This window comes from Brachycentrus maculatus, unplaced genomic scaffold, assembly GCF_059751285.1.
Source record: "Brachycentrus maculatus isolate JH-2025_06_01 unplaced genomic scaffold, ASM5975128v1 h1tg000322l, whole genome shotgun sequence".
Classification (NCBI taxonomy): domain Eukaryota; kingdom Metazoa; phylum Arthropoda; class Insecta; order Trichoptera; family Brachycentridae; genus Brachycentrus; species Brachycentrus maculatus.
Window position 1 is genome coordinate 922,335 of NW_028281071.1, and position 12,263 is coordinate 934,597.

At 29.8% G+C, this 12,263-nt stretch overlaps 2 protein-coding genes across 9 annotated transcripts in view; both read right to left on the reverse strand.

Moving 5' to 3' along the window:
- Positions 1 to 3,616, reverse strand: part of LOC148304405 (uncharacterized) — an 87,458-nt gene extending 83,842 nt beyond the window's left edge. For 2 of the 7 annotated variants that reach the window (XM_088268362.1, XM_088268360.1), the window contains exons 1-2: positions 3,524 to 3,616; positions 2,909 to 3,109 (exon numbers count right to left, since the gene is read on the reverse strand). In XM_088268362.1, coding sequence (XP_088124488.1) covers positions 2,909 to 3,071 — 163 coding nt within the window. In that variant the 5' untranslated portion in view covers positions 3,072 to 3,109; positions 3,524 to 3,616. Of the gene's footprint in view, positions 1 to 2,908; positions 3,210 to 3,523 lie in introns of those variants that run through there. The other 5 variants (XM_088268364.1, XM_088268361.1, XM_088268363.1 and 2 more) reach the window with 3 other exon arrangements.
- A 1,832-nt stretch (positions 3,617 to 5,448) lies between these two features.
- LOC148304407 (thiamine pyrophosphokinase 1) lies at positions 5,449 to 11,019 on the reverse strand. 2 transcript variants are annotated; one of them, XM_088268352.1, is made up of 6 exons: positions 10,868 to 11,019; positions 10,042 to 10,207; positions 8,534 to 8,697; positions 8,248 to 8,338; positions 7,625 to 7,897; positions 5,449 to 6,847 (listed from the first exon to the last, which is right to left on the reverse strand). In XM_088268352.1, exons 2-6 carry the CDS (start codon positions 10,205 to 10,207, stop codon positions 6,687 to 6,689), a joined length of 855 nt encoding a protein of 284 aa, XP_088124478.1. In that variant the 5' UTR covers positions 10,868 to 11,019; the 3' UTR covers positions 5,449 to 6,686. The 2 variants fall into 2 exon arrangements, with proteins under 2 accessions (XP_088124478.1, XP_088124480.1); XM_088268354.1 differs by having other exon boundaries at positions 6,540 to 6,844.
- Positions 11,020 to 12,263: the final 1,244 nt, after the last annotated feature.

Consider the following 12,263-nt stretch of genomic DNA (forward strand, 5'->3'; position numbering starts at 1 on the left):
AAAGTGCTAAGAAGTGGATATTACTTAAGTAAGACACGCTTGGTATGAACCAATTATTGTATATTATATGATATTAAAGGAAAATTGATTAATTAATTTAAAGCAAAACAAAAGTTGAATCACAAAAATCAAACAGTGTCAGAAATAAATAATACATTAAAGAAATTTAATAACTTTTCTAAGCGCAATATATAAACCATACTATATTCTACTTATCCAAAAAAAAATTGGGAAATACGAGATTATTTTCTATTATTTTTTGTTAGTAAATAAAAATAATACTTGACACTGGCAGAAACATCCTCATGAAAGCGATTAAAATATTGAAGTAAAAAAATCACACGGTAAGGCAATACCACTCTTATACATATACATAATATACAATCTATGATTGCGTAGATAACATATCAATCTTATCACTTAGAGCCATATTTGTAATGTTTACGGGTAATCAATAAACGGTGATGTAATGAGTAAAAAGTATTATTTGGTAGTGCATGTGTACATATTTGGCGAGTGCACTGCTTTTTCGGTAATCCGATAATTAATTACAAAATACAAGCCGTAATTATGTACTGAAAGAATTTTGGTTGTTGTTTTTACAACATTTTGATAAATTGTTATTTCATAATATATATTTGATAATAATTGAAGAATTGGGGGTTATAAATCAACAAATATCCTATAATTTAAAATTTCACATTCAATTTAATTTGCACCTTACATTTGAACTTTATATACATATTTAAGTATAAATCCAGGTTCGATTCCCGGAGGGGGGGGTGTCAAATAAATATAAGTGATTTTTCACTCTAATATTTATTCAATATTACCCTGGACTGGTACCTTAAGATACCTTAAGGTACCAGAGGGCTGATCACCTTTCCTTCGTGTGTTTACGATCAAGATAACACTGCATTTATATGATACAGTGCCCTATGCACCATCGGGTGCGGATAAGGGTCTAAAGAAGAAGATACATATATTATAAAAATAATTGCAGTCATATACCTCATAAAATATAATTTAATATTTACAACCCGGCCTCGATCGTTCATTGAGATTTTAAATTAAATTTTTACTTAGTAAATACCACTATTTCTTGAAATCTACTGTGACACGTGTTTCGATGCATTCCGCATCATTTTCAAACATCGTATGTACTAAGTAACTACTTACTAAGTAAAAATTTAATTAAAATGGATAGGTTTTACCACAAAGTGAATGCGGAATCAATTAAATTTTAGATGTTTGATTTTTTATTCTCCTTGCTACTCATACGGAAATTGACTCTTGATGGAGTAGAAGTAAAATCGACATTGAAGTAACAACCAAAAAACTCGCAGCAGGAATATAACTAGGGTAAAACGGAACAGGAAGTTCCTCCGAGCGACATTTGCATTCAGTCGTAAAATTTACAAATAAAGCGGAGTTCAATACAATTCCACTATATGCAGTTTATTCACTTTTGTAAAATTCAAGAATTGTATTTAGATACCTATAACTGTAACAGAAGCGCATAATGTTGTGATATGCTATTATTTTGTGCTGTATTTGGACAAACTAAATATCGCTTTGTGTCGGGTTGTGGTCCCGTGGTTAGTGTCGCGGACTGTTGAGTCAGAGTTTCTCGGTTCGAACCCACTCTACCACAATTTGATACCTATTTCTCATAATGAGCCGCTAGTCTCACACAGAAATGGTATGAAATTGTAGTATTTTTGTTAATAATAAAAACACAAATATTTCTTTTATAAAAATTTTAAAAATAGAAATTTTTAAGGCAAGGCTATAGGATAATTTATTATATTATTAGCATATTCGTACCCTTTTTGTATTTACCTAAAGTAACGATCATGAAACAAAACAAACAAACAAAAATTGGGATATAATGCAATATTTTAAAAAGTAAATTATGCTTTTTGAATAATATTAATTTGTGATAACAATTGATTTTTAGGCCAGTAGTTTGTAATCATAAAACCCATTTCCTTGCACATTATTTTTTTTATAGCATTTTATTTTTGCCTTAGGTAATTTTCCAATTAATGCAATTTCGCAACAAACGACCGAGTCATGAGTGACAAAAACATCAACATTAAATATGAAATTTGGTAAAATAAAATAATAATTTTACAAACATTTTAGTAGAGTTTGTCTGGATAATTTTAAACTCCTAGGTAATGGGGTAATATTGATCAAAACAGAAATTTATTAGATGGTAATATTTTCCTTCCTAATAACTATGCAAAGCGGAACTACAACAAGGGACTCGTATAATTAGCAGTGTAGAACTTACACAAGCTAGTACGAGTTCGGGTATACTTAAAGTGACCATACGTCCCGTTTTGAACGGGACCGTCCCGTTTTTAGGTAGCCTGTCCCGTTGTCCCCAAGTAAAGTTTCGGGACGTCGAAATGTCCCATTTCAAAAAAAGGCAATACACGGTAATAATAAAAAAACGGCAAAAAATCGACGGTAGTTTGTAGTTTAGCCGTTTCATATAACTTTGCTCAACAAATAAAAAAAAAGCAAACCCACTTATACTTAAGAAAATTTGTTCATCAGAAAAATATAAAACAACATAATTTTTTTCAAATTTAAATTATTTATTTCCTTTATCTTCTTTATCAACATTCCTCTTATTTTTATTGATAAATAAAAACTATGAAAAAATACGTGTTTTCTTAAATATACATACTATTACGTAAAAAATGTTAATGTCCCCTTTTGAGAACAAAAATAAATGGTCAATTTAGGTATAATTCTTTCCTCCTTTCCCTCTCCTATAGTAGCTATTTTCCCTCCTCATTTTCCTTTCCCATACAGTTGAAAATACCTGTAGAACTTATTTACTGAAGTTGGGGGAAGACGTTATAAAAGGTAAACAAAATAAATATCTACGAACCTTGTACTTGTTCTTTATTGATGACTATGCCTGTGTGATCTCCCCCCGCAACATGCATTTTATCGCTGGCTTGTTGAACAGCCCTCCTTTCGACAATGAGGGTAGTCGAATTCGCCGTTTTACATTTCGGTGTCATCACTATTTTCTCTTCGACGTCAGACATTTTAAATATTTTCTTCAACACACCACACTATAAAATCACTGCAAATAAACAACACTTATTCAGTTGCTCTCATAAATAATTCGCATAAATTTAGATCAACGTCAAGCTTTAAGATTTTTGCAAGTAACTGAAACGAATCTGCACAATCGTTTTGATTATTTAAATACAATTAATTTAAATTTAAAAATCAGTTTAAAAAAAAAGACCAAGCTCTAAAATTTAAAAAAAATCAGATAAAACATTCACTCGTACATTTGAATGAAGTGATAAATATAAATAAACAAAAATAGCAAAAAAATCCGTTAAAAATACACCGCTTCCCAATGAAAACATTTGAATTTATTTATAATACATGAGATAAATATCTAATTAACTAATACTGGAAGAAAAATGTGGTAAAATATATGAATACTTTTATAATTTGAAAGAAACAATAAAATTAGCACACTCACTCAAACACGCGATCAAGCGGACAGAACGACAAAAACAAACTGACGTAAAACTGGACATGACAGTTCGCCGCAAGAAACCATTTTTCAATTTCGTTAACGAACGGCTACAAGCGTGAAGTTTAGAGATGGGCTGGTAAACATCAGAAAGAAGGTAGGTACTTAAAAAAATAGGTAAAAAAATAGTAATTTGGAATGGATGCTAAATACAGTTATTATAATAAATTACTATAGCACAAAAATAAGTTATGTGAAAAAACAACCATTTCGACTTTTTTGCTTGTGATTTCTTGACGACTTCAAGGGCTCTTCATTGCTTGATGTGAAGTCTATTGGATTTTAACGTTTTTTGTGTTTCAAATGTGCCAAATGAAAGATTTACTTGAGACCTCAGACGAAATAGTGCTGATATAGAGCCTGAGATTAATGATGAAGCTCAATAATAACAAAACCTACTTTACTCTTAATTTGTGATTTAGATAGGCTTGATAATAAAACTGCCGAGTGGACATTAAGGCTGCTAAAGTTGGAGCAATGATGGTTTTGCATATACAAACCCTAAAATGTAAATTAATTTTAAACATTTTACTTTTCTATGGAATGTTAATTAATTATGAATATTTCATTTTTCTTTTCTATCGGTGGGAAATAAATTTTTAGACTAGATAACTACATAGGGTCCAACGCCTTGCGGGAAACCCGCCTGGCACAGCGCGGGTGTAAACTGTGCACCTTCGAGTTAAGCTTAGACTATGATGTTCTCGGCGTTAATCTAACCATGATGTTTGTGTGAAAGCACTAAAATAAAGAATTGATATAATATCTGGTGAGCCATAGTTAAGACAATGATAAAAAAGTAGCAACATTGTCGTATTTATTATATTTGCTCAGTCAGTTATGTTTTTTGTAAAGTATGTTACGGAGGAATATACGCCCAAAAGGCGACCAGAATGCTTGTCTGGTTTTTTTTGATGATCATCTTGCATTAAATGTGTTACAGATGTGTCTCCTCATAATTCATTAATATAATATGGCCACTTGTTCACCCCTTATAGCTTTTAGTATTGCATGATGCAAAATAAAATATTTATTCTAGAATCCCCCTTCTGATATAACTGAAGAACAGGAAGGAGATTTATAATAATTTTGAATTTACTACTAATTTTTGTTTCAATCTTAACATTTCTTCTTCTTATTTATTTGCTTACCAATTTGTACATTGTGCACATATCAAACCTATAATAATATCCTTATTTGTTATTTCCCGAGAGTCGGTTTCCTCATAGCCAACACCATCAGATATTTCTAGTTGAAAGGAGTAAAGAATGTGAAAGGTATAAAAGCAGAAGCACCACCTTGCATTTTTATTTTGCAGAAGTCAAAACAATTATTTTGTGACCAATTTTTTAATATTTTGAAGATAAGTATTTCCATATAATTTTTGACATCTCATCAAAGATATAGAAGAATATGGAAGTCTGGGCATTTACGGGGCTGACGACCGTCATAGGCTGGTTTAAGTGATCACTTTACACACGTGTAACATTCACCAATCCTACCCATTATTGACAACCACACACTTAAGTTCTTGGAAGTTTTATATATATGAACCAATTTAGAAAACTTGTTCTTGAATCACTAGAACTTCACTAGAGATATCTATTGGTGAGATGTAAAGAAGCTTTTTATTAAGCAGAAAGTCTTATATTAGTATGTGATAGTATTAAAACATATTATTGAAAGATAATCCAGATTTTATAAACAAGTATTTGGACACATTCAAAATGTTGTAAATAATTTTCATTTCTCATTTTTCAGGAATTTTACTATTATCAAGTATATCAATCGTCAACTGCAAAGTGATTTTTACACCCCCATATGTAGACATTTATCGGGTAAGGCAGAATGTTGTAAATAAAAACTAAAACTTGACAATTTATAAATATTTTTTTTCAAATCACATAACATTTTCTAACAAATATCAAATAACTTTAAAAGACATTTAATAAAAACTATTTACCCACTATCTCAATGTTAAAAATTAAAAATAAGTATTTGCATTTAAAACAATCCATGTGGTAATGAATTTCAAATTGAAATAAATTTAAATTTTAAATAAAAACAGATATATTAGGGCGAAATCAACATTAAGTAATATTAAATGTGACATGGGAACATTAAGTCAGTTAAATTAAGTCATGTTAAATTTGTTCCTCCGAACAGGAACGCAACATATGTATATATGGTAAAAATATGGTTACGGTGTTACAATACAATGTTATTAATAAATGTGATACTTGAACACAACAAAAAAGTATCATAAACAAATAAAACTCCCAATGATGTATCTACAAAAAGACAGTGGTACCTTAACTTATAATATGTATTGCCAGTGTAATATATATTATAATAAATAACCTTCTATATTCAGCTTCCCCTCCCGGTGATATGTATTTACTACAACTCGACTTTAAAAATGAGAATATCACGTTTCTCAGTGTGTGCGTGCGTGGCATGCTTTGTGCATACACACATGTTGTTGCGTGTGTAGTGCACAGATCATCTTAGCGGCGGTCGTGTCGGTACGCTAGCTATTGTGGCTACTTGCGATGTATTTTCTTCTCATTTTCAGATACTTACCAGAGCTAACATGACAAAATTGTTACATTTCAACTTCAACTATGGTCATTAAAAGCTACATTTAGGAATATTCACATTTTCAAACCACATTTTCATTAAGTATACAAAATACATATAACCTGTGCACATGGAAGTTTTTTAGCACCGTAAGGAAATGGTTAATAACTATTATAGTATAACTTTCACTATTTTGAACATCCTCAAATTTTAATGATAATCAGGTAATTTTTTTATGTTTATGGTAAATTTTAATTCCTTTGCGAGTGATTTTTGATAAGGTTTGCTAGTAAGCTGAATTTTGATTAATATGGACCAAAGCAGCAAGGAAACTTGCCCCCGGGTTTCATGGGTTACCATTGTCCCATTAAATTTGAGCTAACACTTCTGTCGTCCAACATATGCAACTCAATAACCTATCACAAGCACATAACATATGCAAATGCAACATAACATATGTACATAAATATTTAATTATTTTAAGGAGTTTAAGCACCATGTTGCATTAATTTATGTTTATTTCAATTTATCAACTGTCTTCATCTTCTGGCAGGCCATATAGTGTGGCAAACAGGGGTAAAATGTTCATGGACCATAGCAATACACCAGATGAGTTAATCCGCACAGAGCACGAACCATCAAAACTGTTTGAAGTACTGACTAATTTACCAAATTCCATCTTAGAACCTTCTGAAACAATAAAAATAAAAATATTAATACATACATTAGTAAATATCAATTTTAAATTCAATGTTTTTGTGGTTTCTCATTGCAAAGCAATAAATATTACTTCAATTAGTAACTAAAATGCCGGTTTAAGCTCTTATGCTCATTTATAACATTCATATAGAGTTATATATTTTTTTAAACTTTGTAAATTATAGCATGAATGATATTTGTTTTGAATTTTTGTTGTTGTTTTTTTTAAATCTTAACTGGAATAGCTTTTTGTTGTTGAAAATATACATATAATTTTACTAAATAAAAATGGGTGTTCTTTAAAAACCAACACTCTATCTTATCTTTAGCTTGAATATATTATATTATTATTATTAAACCATATCCGCTCCCTATGTGGAGCACATGGAGTCCACAAACTGTCTCCAGGCTTTTCTGGAGACAGTTTCCCTTGCGTCCTCCCAAGTCAGGTCCATGACCAGAATTTTTGACGAGAACTGCCAAAGAATTGTCAGCAGTGGTCGTCCTGGGTGGCACGAACCTGATGCCTTGTAAAAGAGCCAAGCTTGATGGCGGCTTTCAGGAGGCATGCGGAGTACATGGCCAAAACAACTGAATAGCCTTTTCTTGACGGCAGTTGTGACCAAGATTTGCAAGATTTGAGTATGAAATGTATGTATAAACTAAATAAATACTGCTTATGGTTACTAATGAATATATCATATTGAACTTCTATAAAAAAATACCCCTAAAACATTTTATAGGTAAAAATAAGCATGAAACACTTACTGAGGTTCCATTTAAGTCCACTTGTAGTAATATTGTCACAATCGCCACCAAATGGAACCAGTGCACACCACGAGTGTTTGCTGGCCAGCAGCGAATTTGGAATTTTAATTGTACTTTCTCCTTGTTGCAGTAACCAACTCAAAGAATAATCAGATAGAAGATAAATTGGAACACCATTTACCAAATCACATGTTATGCACTTGTGCATAGTATTTATATTTGCCATAATTTGATCCAATCGGCCAGATGTTTGACAAAAAACAAAAACCGCATCTGAAACATATTTTTTATTCTGTATATCATATTTATCTAATACTTCAATGTTTAATGTTATCAAAATTAATAAAGTTCATTTTCAAAGTGTAATGGTCAGCAGGCTTGGCTACCGTTCTGGAGGTCACGGGTTCGATTCCCGAGAAGGTCAAAATGAATATTAGTGATTTTTCAGTCTAATATTTGTTAATATCACCCTGGACTGGTACCTGAAGCGCAAGGCTGATCACCTTTCCTTCGTGTATTAATTGATCAAGATAACACTGCTTCTGTACAATGCAGTGCCGTATGCACCATTGAGTGCGGATAAGGGTTTGAAGAAGAAGAATAAATAATTTATTAATACACACCTAAAGCAATATTTTGGATAGCAGAGTGTTCAGCCAGAAGTCTTAGGGCTTTAGTGAAATCAGTTTCATTTTGGTCAGGAGTATGAATTATCTAAAACAAGAAATTAAGTATTATCTGATAGGAATATGTTCATAATATGTTTTAATAAAATATTGACAAACAGTCAAAAGAAAATACACATTTACAAAAATAAATCATCAAAGTTTCAAGACAACTACATGAGTAAATAGTGCAATAGTAAAATACTGTAATTCAGAATGCCGTTTCAATAAATTATATTATCACCTTTGCATTTTGAAGTGTTGCTGCTTTCAGGCTTTCGTCGTGTATTGAATCAAAATCTCCAGAAACAAAATCAACATTTGATATATCTGTGGTTGATATATTATTTTCACGTAAATAAGAAAACCATCTGTTGGTCCCGCCATCGACAGTAATCCGGAAAGCAGCTAAAATGTTTTTAGTAAATGAGTTCAAAAAATGCTGTCAAACAATAGCAACATAATAAAGTATCCGGACGTTAGAATAATTCATACTGATTCTCAGTGGCATGTATGTTAAACTCATATTAGCTTATACGAGTTTGAATAATTAGCATATTGTTGTCAGTCGGTTCAATCAACCCCGACTCTAATTAGTAAACAAATTAGGGTCGTATACTAATCATAAGTAACGGCAAACCCAATTCTGATATCTAAAATCTTTTTTGATGTCTTGTATTTTAACAAAAGTAAGCAAATAGAACGCTTATAAGCGTCTCCCGCTCTCTATCAACAGTATGTAAAAGACGCTTTTAAGTGTTTCCAGCAAACAATGTGTTAAATAGAGTCTACTCTCTCTCAGATCCAAAATGCAGAACTGATCACCTTTTGTGTAATTGATAATCAAGTTAATATTGCGTCGATTCGGTAGAGCGTCAAATGCACCATTTGGTTGCAGGCAGGGGTCAAAGAAAAAAAAATCTAAATGAGATTTATTTTCATGATAAAGTGGTATATTCCATGTAATATGAGTAACACCAATAAGTAACCAATAAGTAACCAAAAAATCATGAATGACTTTATTATTTTTTTAAAGTTTTATTTTTAAAATTTGTATTTTTATTATTTACAAAAATACCTCAATTTCATACCATTCCTGTGAGCCTAGAGGCTCATTAATACAAATAGGTATCAAATTGTGGTAGAGTGGGTTCGAACCGAGAAACTCTGACTCAAAAGAGTCCGCGACACTAACCACGGGACCACAACCCCACACAGACCGCAATTAAAGGTATCCTTTCCATTTTTTAATTACTATTGAAAGTTATGATACAGAAATTTTGTGGTAGGTACTACCCGTGATGATTAAATTCAAATAAATAATGTAGATTTCAACACACCAAAGAATGCAGGTGGATATTGTTTATAACCTTATGGATTATTTCTACCCGCTATTCAAACCGCCTTCCATTAAAATTGAGTGTGAAATCTACATTATCTTTTTTTTTTAATATTTGAAGCACTAACTTTGTGATTTTCTATATTATAATTAATATGTAACTTTGTTTTAAAATCACTATAAATATTTTAATATAACTTAATTGTAATGTCTACTGGTTTTGAAGCTAACCGCTTCTTTATCAGGACTGATTAATACTCTTGATAAATAAGCAGTTAGCTTCGAAACCGGTAGACATTATAATTGAGTTATAATAAAATATTTAAAGTGATTTTAAAACAAAGTTACATTTAAATTGCTACATTATCTTGTTTATCTTACTGTACTAATGTTTAAGTGAAATAAATACAAACCTTTGTTCCAAAACGGAATTAGAAAATTCGTTGGGTGTTGAATGGGTCTATTCAAAATTAAAATAGCGTAAGACAAAGTGTTGTTATCCAATGATAAAATAGTTTCTGGATCGAATGATGTAGATTTGGTTGAATTAAATCCATTAATAGCTGACGTGTGATTCATCTTGAACAGTACAAAAATATATAAAGCATATTATGAGCGAATTATAATACATAGATACAAGTGATGGATGATATGATCAGTCTATATTATTTACCCTGGTTAAACAAACTAAAAAATAAGAAGAATTTGATGTGAAAATTTATTTTCTTACATTGACAAACAAGAAAATATTATGTTTTAATCTGATACTATAATTGTGTGGAAACTAAATAAAATATAAATAAATAAAAAACATTATTTAATAGGTAGGAAAATAACTAAAAATAATTGAGGAGGTACACAGCCAATAAAAAAAATGATAAAAGGGTTTAATATGAATTATTCTATTTTTAATGTTAAATTGTTTATATTTCTGCAACTAATACAAAATAAGTAAATCAAAATAAACGAGAGAATATATTTCTTTAATGGTTATTCAATTAATATCATATATAAATAAACATCCAAATAAAAACTTGGAAAAATATAATCAAGAATGAGGTTAAGGTCAAATGTATATAAGTATATGGGCTTTACTTTCATTTAAAGTTATTGAACGCGTTACTTTCTAGGTGTTCAGCTTATGAATCGAAATATCAAATTAATCTTGCAATAAAAAGTTAAGTGTGGAGAACCTCACCTAACATAAAAAAATGTATTCTAAAATATCGTAATACATACCTTTGAATTCAGAAGATAAAATATATTTTAAATTTTGGAACGATGAGCGCATCGTCAGTAAATTACTTTTAAATGTACAATCACGCACAATCATGTTCACTAATCCAAACGAAAATAACGGCATTTAAAAATACATTTTAAAAACAAATCCCGCTCAACCTGGTGTTTTTACGTCAGAAGTTTACCATAGATATTTGAGCCTATTTGACAGTTTCGGGCGTTAGGGGTGTAATATGTTTCGATTTTGAACATTTATCGATATAAATGTAACGTAGGTACCTACTTATCAATATAGCGGATAGGGTAATCGATTTTATACAAAAACTTTAAAAAATATTAAGTGGGTCGGATTGTGGTCCCGTGGTTAGTGTCGCGGACTTTTATGTCAGAGATTCTCGGTTCGAACCCACTCCACCCCAATTTGATACCTATTTCTAATAATGAGCAGCTTAGGCTGACAGAAATATTGTGAAATTGAAATATTTGTGTAAATAATAAAAACACAAATATTTCCATTTTTCTTTTAAAAAAAAGTGGACCAGGAATTGAACCATTATTTTGCCATACCGCATTAAATTTTTCTTTAAAAAAAATGTTGCTAAAATTACATAATATAATCATTCATTATTGCTCTCTTCCTACCTTTTTTGATAATTTACTATACTCCTTTTTTTAATATAGTGATTTTGAATTAAAATATCGGATGAGGTAATTTGCAGCATCGACCATATTATAAAAATTATATTTTAAAAAGAGTAATCCATAAATCGAAGTAGAAAATATCAGACAAAGCAAGGTTTAGTGAATATAGAGGGCGAGGTATATAAATATCTTCCACTTCAGGAATTGGTTTTTTTCAAGGGTCAATTTTTGCTGATTGTTAAGACTCTATATATATATATATATATATATATAATATATATATATATATATATATATATATATATATATATAATATATATATAAATATATATATATATATATATATATATATATATATATATATATATATATATATATATATATATATATATATATATATATATATATATATATATATATATATATATATATATATATATATATATATATATATATATATATATATATATATATATATATATATATATATATATATATATATATATATATATATATATATATATATATATATATTCTAACAGAAAACAGCAATAAAAATTTTAAAAAGAGTAATCCATAAATCGAAGTAGAAAATATCAGACAAAGCAAGGTTTGGTGAATATAGAGGGCGAGGTATATAAATATCTTCCACTTCAGGAATTGGTTTTTTTCAAGGGTCAATTTTTGCTGATTGTTAAGACTCTATATATATATATATATATATATATATATATATATATATATATATATATAT

Bases quoted from the DNA above. Each gene is read 5' to 3' on its own strand.
- LOC148304407 (XM_088268352.1), bottom strand. From the start codon at position 10,207: ATGAATCACACGTCAGCTATTAATGGATTTAATTCAACCAAATCTACA. The intron at 8,698-10,041 runs GTTTGTATTTAT...AAAACATTTTAG, and splicing joins AATTCCGTTTTGGAACAAAG to CTGCTTTCCGGATTACTGTC. The intron at 6,848-7,624 runs GTAAGTGTTTCA...TTATTGTTTCAG, and splicing joins TGGACTTAAATGGAACCTCA to AAGGTTCTAAGATGGAATTT.